Source organism: Crocodylus porosus, unplaced genomic scaffold, assembly GCF_001723895.1.
Source record: "Crocodylus porosus isolate Cpor-Errol unplaced genomic scaffold, CroPor_comp1, whole genome shotgun sequence".
In the NCBI taxonomy this organism is placed as follows: Eukaryota; Metazoa; Chordata; order Crocodylia; family Crocodylidae; genus Crocodylus; species Crocodylus porosus.
The window spans coordinates 55,514,929-55,534,681 of NW_017728947.1; the positions used below are offsets into that span (position 1 = coordinate 55,514,929).

The 19,753-nt window shown below is 44.4% G+C and overlaps 1 protein-coding gene across 1 annotated transcript; it reads right to left on the minus strand.

Moving 5' to 3' along the window:
* Positions 1-7,114: 7,114 nt before the first annotated feature.
* Positions 7,115-9,547, minus strand: CHAC1 (ChaC glutathione specific gamma-glutamylcyclotransferase 1). Its single transcript, XM_019552324.1, has 3 exons — positions 9,325-9,547; positions 9,184-9,219; positions 7,115-8,913 (listed from the first exon to the last, which is right to left on the minus strand). Exons 1-3 carry the CDS (start codon positions 9,511-9,513, stop codon positions 8,479-8,481), a joined length of 660 nt encoding a protein of 219 aa, XP_019407869.1. The 5' UTR covers positions 9,514-9,547; the 3' UTR covers positions 7,115-8,478.
* Between the last annotated feature and the right edge of the window lie 10,206 nt (positions 9,548-19,753).

The following is a 19,753-nucleotide window of genomic DNA, read 5'->3' on the forward strand; positions in this document are numbered from 1 at the left end:
TCCTAGCCTTAGGTTCAGAGTAGAATGGCAACTTAGTGCTCTGAACAGAAGACTGATCCTAGCTCCAGACTGACTTGGGCAAGCCACTTTCTCTCTCTCCCTGGGGATGTTTATTTGCAATGGTGCTGTGGAGATCTAGACTTCTAAGCCACTTTACAGGCTAAAAGTGCCGTAAGTTGAAGTTGAAGTAGTAGTACCCATCTGAATACCTCCTAGTTCTGTTAACTTTTCTGTATAACACAGCAACCGTACTGGGATGCCCTGAAACTCTGTTGATTTCTCTTTTCAATACATGAGAATGAATTTGGCCCACTGTGTCCAGGAAGGATATGAATGAAAGTAGTGATGACTGAGGGAGACAAAAATCTGTATGAACAGGATGATCCAAGAGAGGGGAGTGTTTATCTTCATGTTGGTCTAACAGGTGACCTGGAACAGAGTTTCTGTCCCAAGCTTGGTACACAGCACTTCTCTCTGTCTGAACTCCCCTGACCTTTCACAATATTTCAGTCCCATTCTCCAGAGTTCTGGTACTGGCTGTACTTCAGGAATCCAAAATATAAACACTTACCAGTTTGGCTGGAAGATTGAACAGCTTGAAAAGGAGCTCAAAGAGGGAAAAGACATCTTAAACCAAGGGTGGTGGGGAGGGAGGAGTACACGGGGTTTTTTTAAAGAAAGCACATAGAACATCTGCAGCATCTCCAGAAATCCTACTTCCTCCCCACAAACCCTAAGGCCCCTATACAACCTTACTCAAAAAATTGAGTTTATCGATCTAGAAATATTAGCACAGCAAAAAGTGAATTCAATCTGTCTGGTAGCAGAAAATCCCAACAGCTGCTGAGTGGAACCACTATGAAACAATTACTTGACGGATCTTTACGACAATTTTTAGAAACAATACTCAGAAGTCTGATAGACAAGAAAGTGCAAGTAAGGTCAAATTTATGAAAATACAAAGTTTAAACATCTGGAAATTCAGTTAAGGATGGGTTGAATTCTTCCCCTTTATCTGGTAAAGCAACTAATCTTGGCACCTGTGATGTGTTTAAAATATTTGCTGACTTTGTCCTTTATGCAGAATTAGAGTGTTAGTACATGAATTAGAGTGTTAGTTTATGGAATTAGAGTGTTGTTTTGAAGATGCAGGGGTGGCATGCCTGTTTGTAGATAATGTTTGTACTGTAGACAGGTCACAGATGAAGTTGAGTGGTGTGTGATTGGCTGGGCCACGGTTCCACACCGGGAACGGAAGCAAGATATGAAGGGCGTCGCATTCTGATTTAGAGTGGGAATTAGTGTGGCAAATAAGTATACTTGGAGACCACATGTAAAAACCGAGATATAGAAAATCTCTCGAATGTTTTTGGGATTAGAATGAGGACCAACAAGTCTTTGATTTATAGCTGGCAAGTAATAGATGGAATTGGGTTGGCTCATTGCGAAGGTGAATTTGAGGAGATCTTACTACAGGGGAGATTGTGCCTACGCAGTAAGTCTGAGTTCATACATGTGAACATAAGATGGCGAAGATGGCTGTGTGCCGGTGTAAGAAGTACATGAGAAGGTGATGGCAGAAATCATAGGGGTTGTCATACTGTAATCTTTCTATTCCAGTTCAGTACCAGATATTTCAAAGGAGGAAACTCCTTAATGGGCAATTATGGAAAGTTCTCAGACTCTAAGGTAATGAAGGTCATGTAGATGTCTAGTTAGTTGTAAGTACCTTGCGCATATAGGCAGTTTCTTAATCTGATCAGTGGTTGGCCTATATCCTGAACAAAAATCACTATCCTAAATATTTTTATATCCTTCCTACTGCAACTGTGGCAGGGCTCATTATGTACCTAAATAATTGATCCTTTTATGAATCCTGCTAAACTCTTAGACTTTGTGATATCTTGTGGTCATCACAATCTTGTTCCACAGATTAATTATGCATTGTGTACAATAAAAATATTTCCTCTGAAAATGCATAATTCAAAAATTAGTTTCAATAGCCTCAGATTTCCCTGATCACTGTCCTGAGACATAAGATTAAGTATTTAATACTTGAGGTTGAAACTGGGATTTTTTTTTCCCAGTGTTAGTGGATGTGCATCAAAATTAGGCTTAATTTTGAAGTCATTGCTGTTGCCATGTTGCAACTTCTAATGGACAAAATATCCACATCACTAAAGCCACCATCATCCTTGCTGAGTGGCCTTCTGAAATGATCCAGGTTTAAATGAATCTGGCAAATTATCTGCCATCCCTGCTGTAAAGGTATCAGTGTCTGTACTGAGGCTGAGGCACACTGGCAGGAGGATGTATTGTGGAAATGTGTGCATCCACACCCTGTGTTATGCCTGTCTGATTTATAGAGAACACCTGAGGTTTGCTGGCACTCAGTCCAGTGTGTTTTACAAGAATCTAAATCATTCAAAATAACTTGGAAAGCAACAATGAAAAACATACTTCCCAATCCAAACTTTGGTCAGTCCTTGTTTCTTGTACCTTTAGGAATCAGGCTGTTGACTTGGGAAATAGAGCAGATAGGAAATGGATCATTCCTATCTGCAGATTGGAAATAGATCATAGCATAAAGTGATTTTAAAGCTAACATCTGCATAGACCTTTCCCATCATAAATTGAATTGAGCTTTAAGATGTTTGTGACAATTTTGTCACAGGTCTCCTGGCCATGGTAAGAATCATTTTTATTTTACTTGGGATGTCTAGGATTTGTGCATAATTGAGGGATTTACCTATAATTTATTTAGAAGCTTTTTGACTAGTACACAGTAACATCTGTCTGTTTTGCTTGAACTGATTCCTGTTGCAGTATGAAAACCAATCTTCCCCTTATTGCTGCAGTTGCTTAGGCATCAGATTTCCTTTAAGATAGTAAGTGACCATGGCAAAAGTTGTTACTGCCTTAGAGACCCCCACTATCTCAGTCAAAGAACAAGTGATGCTGGGGCCACTTGCATTGGAAGACTTCCGCTTAATGCAGCCATGTGCTGATAACATTTATAACTAAGAATGTAGACTGCTCACTGAATTACACACACCTGCTGGAACTGACACTGCTAAAAGCTGAGGCTGGTCATCCTAGTATCAGATAGCCATGTTAAATTATTTTTCTTTATTTGTGAAGCAGCTGAAAGAGATTTATGTTGAAGATCACCTATTGTTTTGCCCTTTACTCAGTGAGTTATACCAATGGAAAGCAGTTGTAAAATCCTACTGTTCTGATGTAGTGCACAGGAACAGTGAATGGAGACCATGTTCCCTATGGTGTGAAGCTTTTGTGCTAAACAAACAATGAATATAGAAAAAGCAGAGGGATCAAGAAAGCACTTCAGTTGTGTGAACTGTGCTGCACTGTTTAGACTTAAACATATTATACGTTGTTTAAATGTGTTGACTTCGTAAGTGGATGAGGATGGTTACCAGTCAGAGGCAATCCAACAGATGTGAGTTGCTAGTAGGAGACTTGAAGGATGCACTTGAAGTGCAATGGAGGAATATAGATATAACAACACCATTCATCAGAGGGCTCCAAGCATTTTATAAGTGGGTCTGCATTATTGATTAACCTCTTTTACTGCTAGAGAAACTGAGGCAGAGACACTGAGCAGATCGGTGGCAGAAGTGAAAACAGAACCAAGTTGTTCTGAATGCCTGTCCAGTTTTCTATTCACTAAGCCACACAGTTTTCCCTGTACAGAGCATGTCAAAAAGGCACAAGCAGAGGCAGTCTGTGGGGAAAGAGGAAGTAGTTGAGCAGATATTGCCTCCACGTAACTATTTTCATTTTTGGTTTTGGATACAAGTCACCCTGGCCACTTTTTGTCAGGTGGGGGGAAGTCTGGGAGGTGAAGGGATGTACCTGACACATCACATTAGCTGAGATGTGCACCGAGCATTGCAGGGTCCAGCCTCTTTCCACACAAACTGCCAGAGGCTGAATGTGGAAGAGAAATATCTAAATTTAAAAACTGACTGAAACGCAATGAGCATTGCAGTGTAGGAAAGTTCACAAGAGGAAGGAGAACCTCTGTAATACTGTGTCATCGCTTCCAGTGTTGCTGAGATGTGGTAACAAGGTAATGATGTGAATGGAACAATTATTGCCTTCTCTACCCACTGAGCTGGGAGCGGGGTGAAAGTTCACCCACCGTTCATACTATTGTTGGCTACAAAGGACCAACTCTTAGGATCATCATAAATTCTAGTTTATTGGATGGGATGTGAAGTTACCAATAAAATCATAAATGCAAACTTTGAGTGATGAGTGGTACTGGTCACCTTAGCATGCACACACACACATGCACTCACTCATTTAAACCCATGTAGTATAGTATATAGTAGCTGCTATAGTGACTGTGAGAGCACTGGCATCAGTATATCTACCTGTCTGAGGCCCTGAAGTCTGCTGTCCATGGTCAGCTTCCTTCAAGGCAAAGGGGGTCACCTGCTTGTCCTCCTGTCTCTGTAGGTCAGGTGCTGGATGAGAGGGCACCACTGAGGGTCACGCTTCACTGCCTTTTATCCCTTTCTGGCCAACTTGTGTGATCCCCCCAGCTTGTGTGATCCCCCCAGCATCATCTTGGCTGCCCAATCTGGAGGTCTTGAGTAGTGCATGACAGCTGTTAGTCACAGGGATCTCTGCCCACTGGTACCTGAAGTTTTGGGAGTCCACCCTTGCTTTATTGACCTAATGACTGTATTGTAACAGGTTACAGGAACAGTCCATAGAGTGGGTGCTCAGTTCCAGGAATCAGTTCCTTGGCTTGATTAGCCTAAAATGGCTTGTAGAGTTTTGTAATGGTTAGTTCCTCTGGCTAGGCTATGGTCAATTAACAGCCAGAGGTACTTGGTTTGTCATTCATACTCCCATTCATTCAAGGGACCGCCCAATATAGCAGATTTTATCACTTTACAATTACAATTTCAATGCAGATTTTAACAATGGTATAGGGTGTAACTTCATTTTACAGGGAGTATGTTCCTTAAGGGTTTAAAAATATAACATACAACGTGCCATGGTAAAGTTGAGACAAATGAAATATAAAAATGCACTGTTAGAAATATATAAAAATGCAATGTGAGGTACTGAGGATCAAAGGCTACTGGGGACAGCAAGTGAATTAGGTCAGCACCAGGATATATTTACAGTCTTTGAAGTGGATATTTGTCTTTTGTTTTCTTTAGTGACACTCAGCTTAATTGATATGTAGATGTAGTTTTTCTCCTACAGAAAGCCACTTCAGCTTTCTGGCTTGCTCTGAGCCTTGCCACACCCATGCAATGAGTGTGCTAGGTCTCTGCCAATACATTGAAGGAAAAAGAAATGCACAAAATGGGGGGTACAGGCAAGAAGGAACTTCTGTTCTATCACTGTCCAGAAGGGAAATGTATGAAGGGAGCTTTCTGCTACACTAGAAACAGTCCAATCCAAAGTAAAGATGATAGTTTATGAGCAGCCCTGTATCTTTGTGTTTTACTTGTTGGTTCCTTCCCTTAATGCAAGAATACAAATGAAGGAACATTTCCATTGCAGAGTCTTGCCAATAAGTATTCACTATCTCTTACCAACTACTGCTGTAGTCCCTACTGTGCTAATTTATGCTAAATGAAATGAAGCAAAACTTCCTTTCTTCTCACCCTACAATAATTTACCAGCAATACTGATTGGCTGTTGAGTATTCACTCTCCCCTGTGGCAGATCTAGTCTTTCTGCAGCCTCCAGCAGTGTGGCAGTTTTTGAGACTAGTTATGCTCTATTTAAGAATTATTTAGTACATGTTATTCTTTTCCTTTATTGCTGACAGATTTCCTGAAAAGGTGATGTGGTCTATTAATCCTTAGAATGCTTTGTAGCTGGGGGTGGGGGTGTTGACAGACCGGAAGGGTTGACACCTGGGTGAGGAATGGGCACTTACAGGTCAGCTTAGCTGGGATATGAGCATTTAATGTAGATGTAGCTGCAGTTTAGCAGCCAGAAGTGAGTCGCTTAGCATGACTATGGGAGTTGCTGCTGGTTCACATGAGAGGAAACTTATTAGCAGGCTCTACAGGGAAGCATTTTACCTACATCACTGAAGTGGGGCTTCAAGATACTAGGCTAGCCCTTTTTAGGAATGCTAGACTACTTATTTATGAAGTGCACTTGCACTTCCCTAACCCAGATCCCTTTGGCAGAGAACACTGAAGGATAGTGACAGCTTGGCTCCTGGGTTGAGATAAAGATTAATAGTTTAAGAAAAGGTTGGGCAGCTCTGCAGCCAACCAGCATCAGCACCAATTATGTTAAACTTGTATACAATTCTTCCAGTCTTCACACTTGCCTGAATTTTCTCTTTTCTTTTCTACATACAGGCAGAGAACAACTGTAATTAATAGCATTTCTTCTCCTTTCACAACCACTTCTTGGAAATATCAGGCCACAGTGTTTAAGCCTTCTTGGCATCCTAAGAAACAAACAGACAGCAGCACAACTGGGAGGGGGAGCAAGGAGCAGAAAAATAGCTGCAGCTAGCACTATCCAGGGCCAGAGCTACTATATGTTGCGCCTCTGGTGCCTGACTTTTAATCTTTCTTAAACAGTACATTTTAAAGGTCAATAAGTTGGCCTCTGACATCTAGAGCCTAGAACCAGGGGAAGAACCAGACAGAATCTTCCCCCTTCTCTCAAGATAGGATCTTATGGTCTGCTGAAACCAGAATATCTGAAGAAATGTCAGCACTAAACAGCCAGAGGTGACGTCTTTGTGGATGGTAAAGAAAGACCATGTCAGTCCAGATTAAAAAAACAAAACAAAAGAGAGGGTAGGGAAAGATGATATTGGTTGGCATTTGCCATCTGCACTAAAAATTGTTAAGGTAAGGAACATTAGCTTAGTCATGGAGCGAGAAGGATGCTATGCAGTCATTCACACAGAGTACCAGCCTCTGTGATTTACACTAGCATTTTTTTCTCATTTGCCACTCCCAAAAATGAAACCCATGTGTTTGGGTTTTTTTTCACTTTAATGTCAGTTTTATTACTGGGCACAATACATTTTTACTTCCTTATACACAAGCCACAGTAACATTTTCCCTCCTCTTTCCCTGCTAAATACAGGTATTTAAAATAAAACAAGACAAAACAAAACAAACACCTCCCCCAAAAACACAAACCATCTTGGACCAGTTCCACATGTTTCAGGAGTCCGTGCTTTAGAAGGCTTCTTCTACCTCTTGAAGTAGTAGCAGCTTTGTTACAAATAATTTAATATCTGTAACTTCCTAGATGAAGCTGAAGAGTTTAAGCTTGTAGTAACACATCCTCAGCTCCAGTCTCCCAATGCTATCAGGGGATTTCCTCAGCCTGTCAAGCCAAGGTACGCGGAAATGCTTTAGTCCTTGAAAGCAGCCCAGGCACTGCACAAGACACATAAGATCACCTTAAACTTCCAGCATGTATGAAAGAGAATTCCTAACTTCTCTCTAGGTGATATATAGGTATCTTACACCTATATATCTAGAACAGCTGGGTACTGGGTCTGTGCATCAGGGCAGGGAGAGTCAAAATGCTTTTATTCTATACCATATTCTTACAAGGACTTGCATCACACAGATGTTTTCCATACAGCTAGAACCATTCCTAAATGAGTTAAATTAAGAGGTCTATAGCAGCATAAGGTCAGTGGAAGCTCTGAGTAAAGCTCTTCTTGCTAAAGGCAGCTTAGCTCCAGAAAACTGATCTGAAGCTAGAAAGCACAAATGCAGGGTTGAATCTGTGCTACACCCTGCACTGCAGGATGGCTGCCTCTAAGCAGAAAGCTTGGCCTTTTTGCACCCCCCCTCCCCCAACCTCTCCTTTAAGGAAATACACTATACCCATTTACAATAAATACATTTTCAAGTTACAAAAATAAATGCATTCATCTGTTCCTTTAAGACGAAGTAGGACCCATAAGAGCCTACAGAGGCAAGTTAAGTTAAATATTGCACAGAAGCCCCAGCATTACACTTCTAAGTCAAATGATGGTACTGGTGGCAGAAAAGGGAAGATGCTTTCATTTGACATGAATCACATTCCAGTCCCCACCACTGTACAAGCAGCTTTGCCAGTCTGAGGTAGAATGGCCACCACATACTGTTTAAAACTCTATTCTGTCCTGCTCAACTGATGTCCAAAATAAGAAGGGAAATAGAATTGCTTCCTTCCCCATTAGCAAAAGAAAACAAAGAGAAGCTAATGCTTGCATCAACTCAGAACCAAATCTTACAGATCTTAACTCAACCAGCCTAATCCCTAAACCAGCTAGGAGACCAGCAGCAGTGACCTGGTTTCCACAGGTAGCAAGTGGGAAAGCTGTACTGACCTATATCACTAACTTTGCCCTTCTTTGTCCCCCCTCTCCCAGTTCAGCATTTCACTGGAATTAGAAAGTGTCCTTATTTTTCTGCCCCTCAGGTCTGTTTGCAGTTTCCAAAGCACCTCCTATTTTAGTCCCTTGACTTCTGAGCGATGTTCACCTTCCTCTAAGGACTCCTCCTTGTGGCACAGACAAGGTAGGATAGAAACAATGGCCTCCTCAATGGAAAACAAGTGCTCATCTTCCACCTGGGGACAGAAGTAGCGCATGAAGTCTGCCAGTCGCAGCAGGTACTCCATGTTGTGGCCAGCACGACCACTGGAGACTATGATTTGAGCAGCAATGTCCTCTTCAGAGGCTGGACCAAGGTAGGAGGGATTCTGGGGTGTGGCAATGTAAACCAAGGCCAGAATAGGCTCATCAGCATCCTTCTCCAGGGGGTGGAACTTCACCAGTTTGGTATCGTAGCCCCCGAGAACAGCTTCTCTCATGTTCAGGTACTGAAGCGATGCAGCAATCTGCTCCCCACAGACCTGGTAGGCAACGCCCCACGTGCAGGCCTGAAATTGCAAGCAAGGAAGATTATCTGATGCTGCAGACCAGAGAGTAGCCAGGCTGGATGGGACCTGAGGTCATCTGATCCAGCACAAGGGAGGCAGGGGGAGCTTAGTCACCCCTAAGCTGAGCTGCCCACATCCCAGGGGAGCAGGACAGCTGATGAGGGGCCCCAGAAGGGGGCAATGGACAGGGAGTCATCCCCCCACCCCAAGCAACCCGGACAGTCAGAGCATCCTTTGCATGAACTGCACCTGCTGCCTGGCCGTACTCACCTCGTAGTCCTCCAGCAGGGTGGCCACGCGCCCGGGCTGCGGGAAAGGCACAGGGTTAGTGCGGAGCCGCTGCGGAGGCACAGCCCGCCCCCATCCCCATCCCCATCCCCATCCCCGCCGCACCCCTGGCCTCGGCCGTACCGCTTTCTCGCTGCCGCGGTGGAAGGTGTCGCCCTGCCAGAAGCGGCGGGTGTACCCGCGGATGAAGCCCACTTTGCGGGCGCTGAACTCGAAGTCGGGCCGCCAGACCAGCGAGCCGTAGCCGAAGATCCAGACCGGCGGCTGCTGTGAGGCCGGCGGCACCTGCGGGGGCAACTCCAGCAGCTTCATGGCACAGCAGGACCGGACCGGGGCAGGACTTTCCGTGTTACGCTGCGAACGCAACTGGGCGTTTTGTAGCGCGCCGCTGGCGCCCGCCGCCTTTTATAAGCCGGCTCCTCGGGGCGCCCCGCCCCACTGTCAGCCTCGCGCCGGGCTGGCCCAATCGGCGGCCCCAGTCCCGCAACGGCTTTGGGGCCCGCCTGCTCTGATTGGGTAGCGGCGCCGTCCATCTCGTGAGGAAGCCGACCCCGCGCGGATTGGCCGGGCGGAGCTCGCGCACTCTTGGCGAATGATGCAACCGCGTTGGGCTCTTTCGCGGCGCGGAGCGCAGCATGGAGCAAAGCGGGAGGCCGATTGCGTCAGGGCGGGGGCGGGAGCAGGGGCGGGGCCTGCGCGCCGGGCAGCGGGCGCCGCGGTGTTCCAGTCACTAAAATGGGTTGATCCCAAGGGCGTCAGGCGCGCTGTGATAAGGACGGGGCCACCTGAGCACAGAGCCGGTGCCAGAAGAAAGCCGCAGTGAAGGGACATAAAGGCCGAAGCCAGCAGGCAGCTGTGCAGTGGAGAACGACCTGGGATGACCTGCCAGATGGCTAAATGATGTAGCTGCAGAGCCGGAGCGCTGGAGCCCCACTCCTCTTGCGCCTGCCCCCCAGTGCTAATGACCTGCTTGGTGGCTGATCTCAGGCCAGCCTGTAACTCTCAGGGGCAGGGAGCAGTGTTTAGACAGCCCCAGCCTGCATGAAAGTTGAAAACCAGATGAAGTAAGCAGAGCGAGCAGATACCAGCACCTAGCTCCTCTACAGCACTTTCTATCAGCAGCTTTAAAGTGCTTCACGGAGGAGCTGGGGATCTGTATCATTATCGCTGACTGTTGATGGATGGGCAGCCCGAGGCACACATTGATGAAGTCTTGCACAGTCAGATAAATGCCAGGAACAGGCCTTAAACTTGCAACCTCTGACCTATCAATTATGCAGCTTCAGCATCTGCACCTCTCCAGCCTCCAGCGGATGATCTGCCTTCATTCCATCTTTCCAAACATCTGCAGACATGGTGACAGCAGTGTAATTTGAAGGTCTCACTCTCTTGACCCTGAGACATGCAGGACAACTTCAGTGGGAGCTGCAAGTGCTGATCAAGTCCAAAGAAGGGATTGGGTGAGGGGTGGAAGTTTCATGTTAGAAACTGCATTTCTCCCTGAGGAAGCCACAGCTATGAGGGAGGGCTATGGTGGGAATTGATTGCCTTATTCTCACGCAGGTGTTCTGGAATATCAACAGTATTTTATGTTCCACAGAAAGTACAGGAATACTGGCAGGGTCCTGGGACACACTGATTTGCTGGAGATTGACGAACCAAAGCCATGCAGTGGTTTACCACAAGAATACCTTTCTCTTCCCTTTATGGGAACAAAAAAGGCTGTTTACCAAATTGCAGTCTGGTGAATGCTGTGGATCAGATCATCAGCCATTTACTCACACTGATGAGCTGTTACTCACCCAAGTAGTCCCACTGGAACGCCTCATGTAAGTAGCTGCTCATCAGTGTCAGGTTTATCTGTTTGTTTTCCATTGGAAGTCATGGGCTGACAAAAGACAGCGTCTGCTGTAACCAACCAACCATACATGAAGTTGAATGTATGAGTGAGGATAATTTGGGACAGTGGAGGCAATCTATTTAACTTCATTTGAGACCATTACTTGGTTGTACTTGATTATTAAGAAGTTAATATTAACTACTAAGTGAAACAAAAGCCTCTAATATCAGAATCAAGGAACAAGCAGAAGTGAAGAAGAGATAGGCTTCTATAATAATTTGCTTCATTTGTGTCTTTGTCATTCCGTCTGTCACATTCAAAAACTCATATTTCACTCACTTTTCTGGACTTTTAGTGATTGATTACAATTAGTTATGGTACAGTACTCTTGGTATCTGAACAAAATTTGTCCCTTAACACCCTTACTTTAACTTTAACCCATAACACCCTGCTTACCAAGGTGAAGCAGAGAATAGGCAACAATTGAGCCAGAAAGAATGGCAAGAGTAAGACAAAACTGAACAAATGAGCAAAGAGGACATCATAGAAGAGATGCAATTGAAAGGCAAAGGGTTCGCAGAGACAATACAAGACAGGCTGAAAGAGTAGGCAACAATAGATTCACTGAAGATGAAATTGAGGAGAATAGTTGTAGATTGATGAACGTGGTGTGCCAATTTTGTAACTCCTTAAATTTTCAAGCTGAAAGACTGTCAGATGGCCAATTCTGGAGTTGCTGTCATGAGGGTCAAGTGATTCTGCCTCCAAGAAGACCGTTTCCATAGTATCTGTGGGATTTGATGACAAATCGGAATAACGAGCATTACCAGAACTTTGAAACAAACATTTGATCGTACAACAGTGCATTGCCTGTTGAGCAAAGATTATTGTGATGAAATGTATGCTTCACAGACTGTATGGAGGATTGAATCCAAATGCACTGTGCATTGGCAACACATAGGGGGTGCCTGTGCACCCCCTGAGTGTGGCGGTGCACCCCCTGTGATAAGGTGCCTTTCCCCACAGCCACCCCATCCCCTTGCTGCTGACACTGCCAGCAGCTTCTGCAGGCAGTCCACGATTGCTGCTGGCCGCCGCTGGCAGTCTGCGGGTGGTCGCCAACTGCTGGTCGGCGCTCATCATGCCCCCCTCCCCGCTGCTGACAGTGTTGCGGCTGCCTGCGGGAGCTTCCTGCTTCCCGCTGTCACACTCCCGCCACCAACAGCGCTGCTGCCACGTGCAGGAGCTCGCCATGCCCCCCCAGCTTCTGGGTGCATGCGGCGTTCATGGCACTGTGCATGGAAAATCATCAGTGTCTGAAGAAATATCCGAAGGAGTTTACAGAGGAGCTATTTGGTAATGTTGATGGATACCTGTTGCATAGAAGACCAGGCAGAACAGCTCAAGTTCGTAATGACACAGTGGATAACAGAAACGTGATACTCTGTAACAAGTAGCCTATTTTTGCCCATCATTTTTTACGGGCTTTTACGCTTGCGTTTAGTTATTGATGCCTTAAAACTATTTTGAATCCAAAAATTGTGTGGGATACATCTACACTTCAGCTATAACCAAGCCAGTGAACCCGATTATATCAAAGTTCACATTCAAAGAATAGATAGAACCTGAGACTGTTCATATAACAAGGCTTGGGGTTTAGACAATCTGGGGTTTTGACCAAGTTATGGAGACACTGTTAAGATCTGTCCATACTAGGATGGTAACCATGTTGCAATGATTCTGCGAGCAGCTCCTTTAGCTGTGTGTCTGACCGGTCAGTGTAGTGCACAGTGTAAAATGCCCATTTTGACTCACAGGAGTTGAGACAGACCAAGTCTAGTTGTTCTGTTTGTATATGCCTAACCCCAACTCTAACTGTTACCCTAACTCCCTCATCTGCCCTTAATTTCCTTGAATAGCCTGTTTATAGCCTCTGGCTTGACTTCCAAACTTCCCCTTGGAACCCATCATCAAACCTGGCATCAAACTTTCTCTTTCCACTGAAAAGGGTTTTCAGCTACCTCTTTCTAATGAGATTTTGGTGCCTATACTTTATTGACCCTTCCCCAGCCTTCAGCGACATTGACCATTTCTTTTCACTCAATGACCTGCCTTTCTTTGGCTTTCATGGCCAGGCACTCTCTCGGCTCTCCTCCTGCCATCAGTCCATTAACCCTCAGCATATCATTGAGTGCTTCTTCCTCCTCTCTCCCTCTGTATGCCACTGGACATTCTTTCTGCCCTCTTTTTTTCCTTTGACACATTAGCCTTGGGGACTTCACCCCATTGCTTGACCATCATGTCTGTACTACCCCTTCACACTTATGTAGGACAACATCTTTCTGTCCTATATGCCACACCTGACAGTCTCTTTGACTGTTATCTTAGCTGATCTGTTACCAGCCTAGCCTTAATAACACCCTGCTTACTTTTATTCTCCCACTTTTTTTGATTTATACCTTTCTCCATGACCTCCTCCTTGCTACTCAGGCTTCTTAGGACCTTGGACCTTCTTTCTTCACATAATACATGCCAACTGTTACCAGTTCTTTCAGCTTCTTCCTATACAGCATTCTTAACTCCATTCCTTCTTGTCTTTCTCAACAGCCAGAATGCTTCTTCATACTCTTATCATCATTTGCATCATTTATTATTTGTATCACGATGGTGCCTAGGAGCCCCACTCATGGAGCAGGACCTCACTGTGCTAGGTGCTCTACAAACACCAGATGAAGAGACAGCCCTGACCCAAGGAACTTACAATTTAAGTTTGAGATAAGAGATGGATAAAGAGGCAGGCAAAGACAAGGAGACAATATTAGTCAGCATGCCAGGCAGTAGTCTCACCACAGCAGAAGTCTAACCATTTTCAGATTGTCTATGGACTTCATGACCTAGGAGAATTTTAAGGCAGGATCTGAAGGAACACGATAGTTTGGCTTTGTGAATGCTTATAGTTCCATAGTTGGTAGGGTCGGAAGGGACCTGAGCAAATCGTCAAGTCCGACCCCCTGCCATGGCAGGAAAGAGTACTGGGGTCAAACGACCCCAGCAAGGTGATTATCTAGCCTCTTTTTTAAGACAAAAGGTTACGGTGAGGCTCAATATGGGAGAAAGCACAGAGGTGCTTGTTTGAAAATGTAATAAGTGGGAGATGGCATCTGGCATCATGGACTGAGTAGAGCTGGGATTTGACCTTTTGAACAGTGACTAAACAGGGACCAGTAGGGTAGGGGTAAGCCATGAATGGTCTTGAAAGTGGAAAGTGATGACAAGTAGCCTGTGTCTGGTGTGGTAAGGAAGGGGAAGCAACTGATGGGATGCAAAGACTGGAGTGATGTTGGAAAGATAACAGTCTAGGAGAAGTATCTTTGCAGCAACATCCTGGAGTCATATGAGTAGAACCAGCCTACATTTGTCAAAACAAGACAAATAGTCTCTAATCTCCCATTTTGACTATTATAATTGTCATCTCTGTGGCTTTGCTAGCACCCATACACTTCTGTCTTTGCTCCAGCCAAATCTCAGTTGCTGCCCAGTTTGCCTTTGTCCCCTTCAAAACTACTGACTCTTCCTTGCCCCACCACATCAAGTTTGATGTACCCATACTTGCCTCCAAGACCTTTGCCACTGCAGTCAATGAGAATATTTATATGTAGGAATGAGTAAATATTTAATAGGACCAAAAAGAGCCTTTGACCATATCTGACAGGATTTAACAAAGCTGCATTGTGCTCTTCACCAAATAAGAGCACAGCTATTAAAATACAAAAGCTGTATATGGGTGCATCTATATGAGACATTTACTGGGGTGGGAGGAGCTCCACAGTAAAACATCATCGTCTACACATGTTGTGCTATTAGGATGGAATAAGTTAATGAACTCTGCTGTTGGATAGTACTGCCGGACACAAGTACTATCCTGTGGCAGAGTTATTTACTCCTCCACAATGCATGTCTACATGCTGATGGGATTGGCTGGGGCACGAGGGCACTTACCAGGTAGCCCCACACTGAAGCCCCAGCCAGCCCCTTTGCAGTACATTGAGCTGGGTGGGAGCAGCCTCAGGCTGGTAGGCTGACCTCCCCTGCACCAGGCTCAACATGCTGCGGTTCTGGGTGCACATGGAAACACAGTGCCTGGGAGCAATAAGCTCCAGCATGAACTGTGCCAGAGTTTATTCAGCTGCATTAATTGCACATATAGATGCACCTTGTACAGCATAAGCCAAAGTGGTTCTCATTGCTGAGCCAAGTTCTGTTCTCAGTTACACCAGTGCAAAAACAGGGTGGTACTGTAGACTTCCAGGCTCTTTTTCCTCCTTCCTAAATTATTTGAATCTGAGTACACTATTAGATGTATTAAGCTGTGCCTTGGCAAGGGAGGTGAAAGAAGCTTTATCATTTGGGGCATGTTAAGAAAAATGGTAAAGCATTAGAAAATACATTGCATGGAAAATACTCCTCCTTTACTTACTGCTGGGGAGAGGGGAACTGGGGAGAGAATAGAGCAGGTGATGTATTAGCTCCTGTCCATCTCTAATATTCTGATTCTATTAAATTGCCAAAGGCTCAGATTGGATGAAGAGTGCTTTACATTTGAAAGCTTGCCTAAATCTACTCAAACCAGATGGCTGGGCCAATAAAAAATAATACTTACAAAAAGTCTTTGCCAAAGCCCTTTGAAGCCATTTTATTAATCAGTCCATATTTTCAATCAGTGATGGCTAACACCTGGTGACTTCATTTGATTTGTACTCTGGCAAAACACCTATAAAGCCTGATTCATATCATACGCTAGTTTACAGACATGTGCCTCCATTACTTCCACTGATGTTATTTCCAATTTAACTTGATGAGACTTTAGTCAGGTCTTTGACTCCAAAAGGAATTTTGCTTGCACAGTGATATCGGAATACGGCCCTGTAATAGGATCATAGTCTGTGGGGAGACTATTTGGTTTTGGTATATGCTTCAGGAGTGTGGTCTGTTCCACTGAAGGCCAACCTTTTTGGCAAGTGTGCCACATATTAAGCGTGCCCCTTCTTGATCTGTTATGTACCACATGCGGAGGCAGCCAGTGCCACTTGTGGCATGTGTGCTGCAGGTTGGCCACCCCTGGTCTATTCAGTGGGAGCTTTAGCACCTTCTCCAATCATACATAGCCAAGACTTCCATTTTTGCTACGGTAGCTCCATTGACTCGCTTGAACCTATTCACTGCCACAATAGCTTCCCTTTATTCTATTTGGGTAAGTAAAGCAAGCTCAACATGGGGATTGATACAGGTGTAGGGAAAGAGCAAGTGACTGCCTTGAGGAATATATGGGTGCAGGAGTAAAACAAATAAGTGCTAGAGGAGAGAGACGTGTATAAGAATAAAACAGATGGGTGCCAATGAGCCCATCTGGAGACAAACAATGGGATCTAGCCTCTCGTCTGTGCATGTGTGAATTGCAGCGTCTGTTAGCCTTGCTAGTGCTTATGTGTTCATAACACAGGGACAGCACGCTTCTAGGATAAAGCACCTGTATGCTACGGAAGCTGAGATAAAATAGGTGAGAGGATGGGTAATGAATCAGTGAGACAGTTGAGCAATGAGGGGATGGATATAAGTGCATAGATATGGCAGCAGGAGATAAAAAAACTATTGAAATCTAGTAGTTTACTATTGCCAAGCAGACAACTAATAGAGATGAATGGCACTGGGCCCTTAACAGTGAAAGGAGGAAAACATGTCTCCCTGCTGTTGTGTTGATTTTTTATCCTAACCCACTGGCCTTTCAGGGGGAGGAGAAAAAACTGATTGCAGACATAGGGTTTCCAGTCTGAATCTGGTTTCCCCAGGCAGGAAAAGAAAGACCTGGTTTATATTTACCAGCAAACATGTTGCTTCCCCCAGGGTGATCATTCTATATGTTATTTCTACATGACTCATGGATAAGAGCAGGTACTGGATGGGTTTTAGGCCAGTGGTGAATCACTGCAGAGCAGGACCATACTGGTCTGGCATGATGAATGGGAATGGACTGTAACAAATATAATTATCTTCATCTTGAATTTCAGGTCTCTTGCATATACATATACACTGTGGATGCAACTGGATTGGAAGATGCACATTGTTATCACCAAAGGGATTGTACAGCACAGGAAATGCTGACAATGAGATAGCATTGGCAGTCCCAAGACAGGAAAAATACTGGCCCATTTCCATCTACTCTTATCTTCCTACATCAACTCTGTGCTTGGCACTGCCTTCCCTTCATTTATAGGAAGAAGAGAAGAGAATATCAAACACAGAATTACTCCTTTCCCCTCAGGCTTTAGCAGATGCTAGCTGTAGCAGGGTTGGAAACGAAGATTTCACAGTGCTGTATCCACAAAGCCAGAATGGTGTAAATTAGCTTTGCTCTATTGCTTTCAGGGGCTGTAGCCTAATTTAAACTGGTAGAAGATTCTGTTTACTCTATCTGTATCTGTACAGTTTTTACTGTAGCCACAATAATTTTTGAGGCATGAATATCTGTCAGATAAATACAAATTGCTAGGAATAATCATCCGTAGTTTGAATGAATTAGCTTTTAAGGTGCCACACTCCCCTACCTTCTACAAGGTTCATTTACACAAACCAAGCTGAAAAAGATATTGCCAGGGTTTCTGAATGAGATTTTGTGGAGAGTTGGGGTTGATCTGGAACTTGTGGGGATCTAAGGTGATGTAGGAACATGAGAGGGTAGAGGATGGGGACACACATGTTTGAATATACTTTTGTTGTTGGATATTTTAACTCACATCCAGACAAGCAGATCTGAATCAGCATTATCTGAGAAACATAAGAACTGGCAAAGGTTCTCTGGAGGGACTCCAGTGGCTTAAAACATCAAGCAAAACAAAACTGCAATGACTAGAGTGGTAGTGAAATGTGCCAGACTGACAGGCATAATCTGTGCTGATCAGCTCCCTGAATCCCTAGACCAGAGAGAATACTGTCAGCACATTACAAATAATAAAAAAAATAATATGAAGGTTCCTCCTTTAAGAAGGGGGGGGGTGTTTCACACTGTTGATTCATTCAATCTGCTTACCAATATGTTTTCTTCTTTAAGGCTGTGGAGTAGGAAGAGAATGGGGTGATGGCTACTGCCAGAGTACTAGAGGTGACCTGAGGAGGAGAAGAGACAAGGAACATGATTAGATGTAGGAGGTGTGGGACGTACATTATCCTTTAGAAAGTGTGATGGAATTTACTAATACTGCTATATGACATGCCACTTAACAGAGTTGGACAGGGCAGGAGATGTGGCTGGAGATGGTGGCAGTGGGGACTTGGATCCAAAGCGGAAGGGAAAGAAGGCTGCACAATCAATTCAAAACCTGTAGACACCTGTCCAGCAAGAGGACCTGGAGGGTAGATTGTTAGTTGAGAACGGTGATGAATATGACCATCAGGACAAGCCATAGGAAGGGTCTGGTTAGACTCCTGCTGTCTGGCAGGATTAAAGACATGAGATGTGGACCTAAGGCTAAAAAAGACCCTGCTGGAAGTAGAAAACCTCCTAGTTTAGGTCATCCCTCATGTCAGGATGAGTAACACTGGCACGTCCACTGGGGCAAGGTGACTGAACAAGGCTGGAAAAGGTGCTCAGAGTGGGGGCTTAAACCTTCAGTGGCATTCTTATGATCCAAAAGCACAAAAGGTGAATAGGGGTATAAATAACAAGGACTATGAGACCATCAGTAAGACAAGTGACATTTCCTAACCTGGCTAGAAAATTGTGGATGGCCAAAGAGAAACAACCAAGGTATTTATGCAGGAATGCAGGGAGCCTGGGCAACAAAATGGAGGAACTAGAACTACTGGTATAGGATATGAACCCAGGTTTTAGAGAAATATCAGAATCATGATGAAGTAGTAGTTATGGTCAGAATAGAGACATAGACAGACATGCAGCATTCCTCCCTTCTTTTTTGTGTCTTCGTGGCAAGGCATTTTAGCAGAATTCACAGATCTGTTAAAATCTGGCAGGGCTGCACTTTGCTATGGTCTCAAACTTGCATCTTCTGGGCTATCAACTGTGTGCATTGGCACCCATGCCACCCCAGCCCCTATGCAGTGTTTAGGAAAGGTAGAAATAAAGATAAGGTAATAGGGCAGTATTGTACATCAATGACGAGGTAGACTGCAAAGAACTAAGTGATTACGTGAATATGGATAATGCAAACACACATGAGTCATAATTACTTTAGAGAAGGATTATAAATGAGGGTTTACTAGGTAGTGCTGGAAGTCTGATACTCATCCCAAGGATCAGATTTCAATAGGGACAGAAATCTCTCAGTAATCAAGAAATACTACTGGGAATTGTCATTATGAGAGACTTTAACTTCACAAATTGACAAACATGGTACTAATAGTGACATGTGCCTGTTATTCCTGGAAGTGATAGATGCTAGATGTCTTCACCAAATAATCACTGAATCAACAAAAGTGTGGTGCTCTTTCAGATCCGGTCTGGATATGTAGTGAGGGCATTATAAAAGAGCCACTTACAGGAAATAACCTGTGATTGAGTGATCATGAGTTGATTTATTGTAAATGAAATGGAAAGACAAACAAAATGTGCCGATCTTCAAGAAAGGGAGGAGAGTGGATCTGGCTAACTACAGGCCCATTAGCCTGACTTCTATCCTGGGGAAGATCTTAGAAAAGTTT

Excerpts from the sequence above, each read along its gene's own strand:
- CHAC1 (XM_019552324.1), bottom strand. The coding sequence starts at position 9,513 with ATGAAGCTGCTGGAGTTGCCCCCGCAGGTGCCGCCGGCCTCACAGCAG. Across the intron at positions 9,220-9,324 it reads ACCGCGGCAGCGAGAAAGCG|CCCGGGCGCGTGGCCACCCT; the intron begins GTACGGCCGAGG and ends CCTTTCCCGCAG. Across the intron at positions 8,914-9,183 it reads CCCTGCTGGAGGACTACGAG|GCCTGCACGTGGGGCGTTGC; the intron begins GTGAGTACGGCC and ends TTGCAATTTCAG.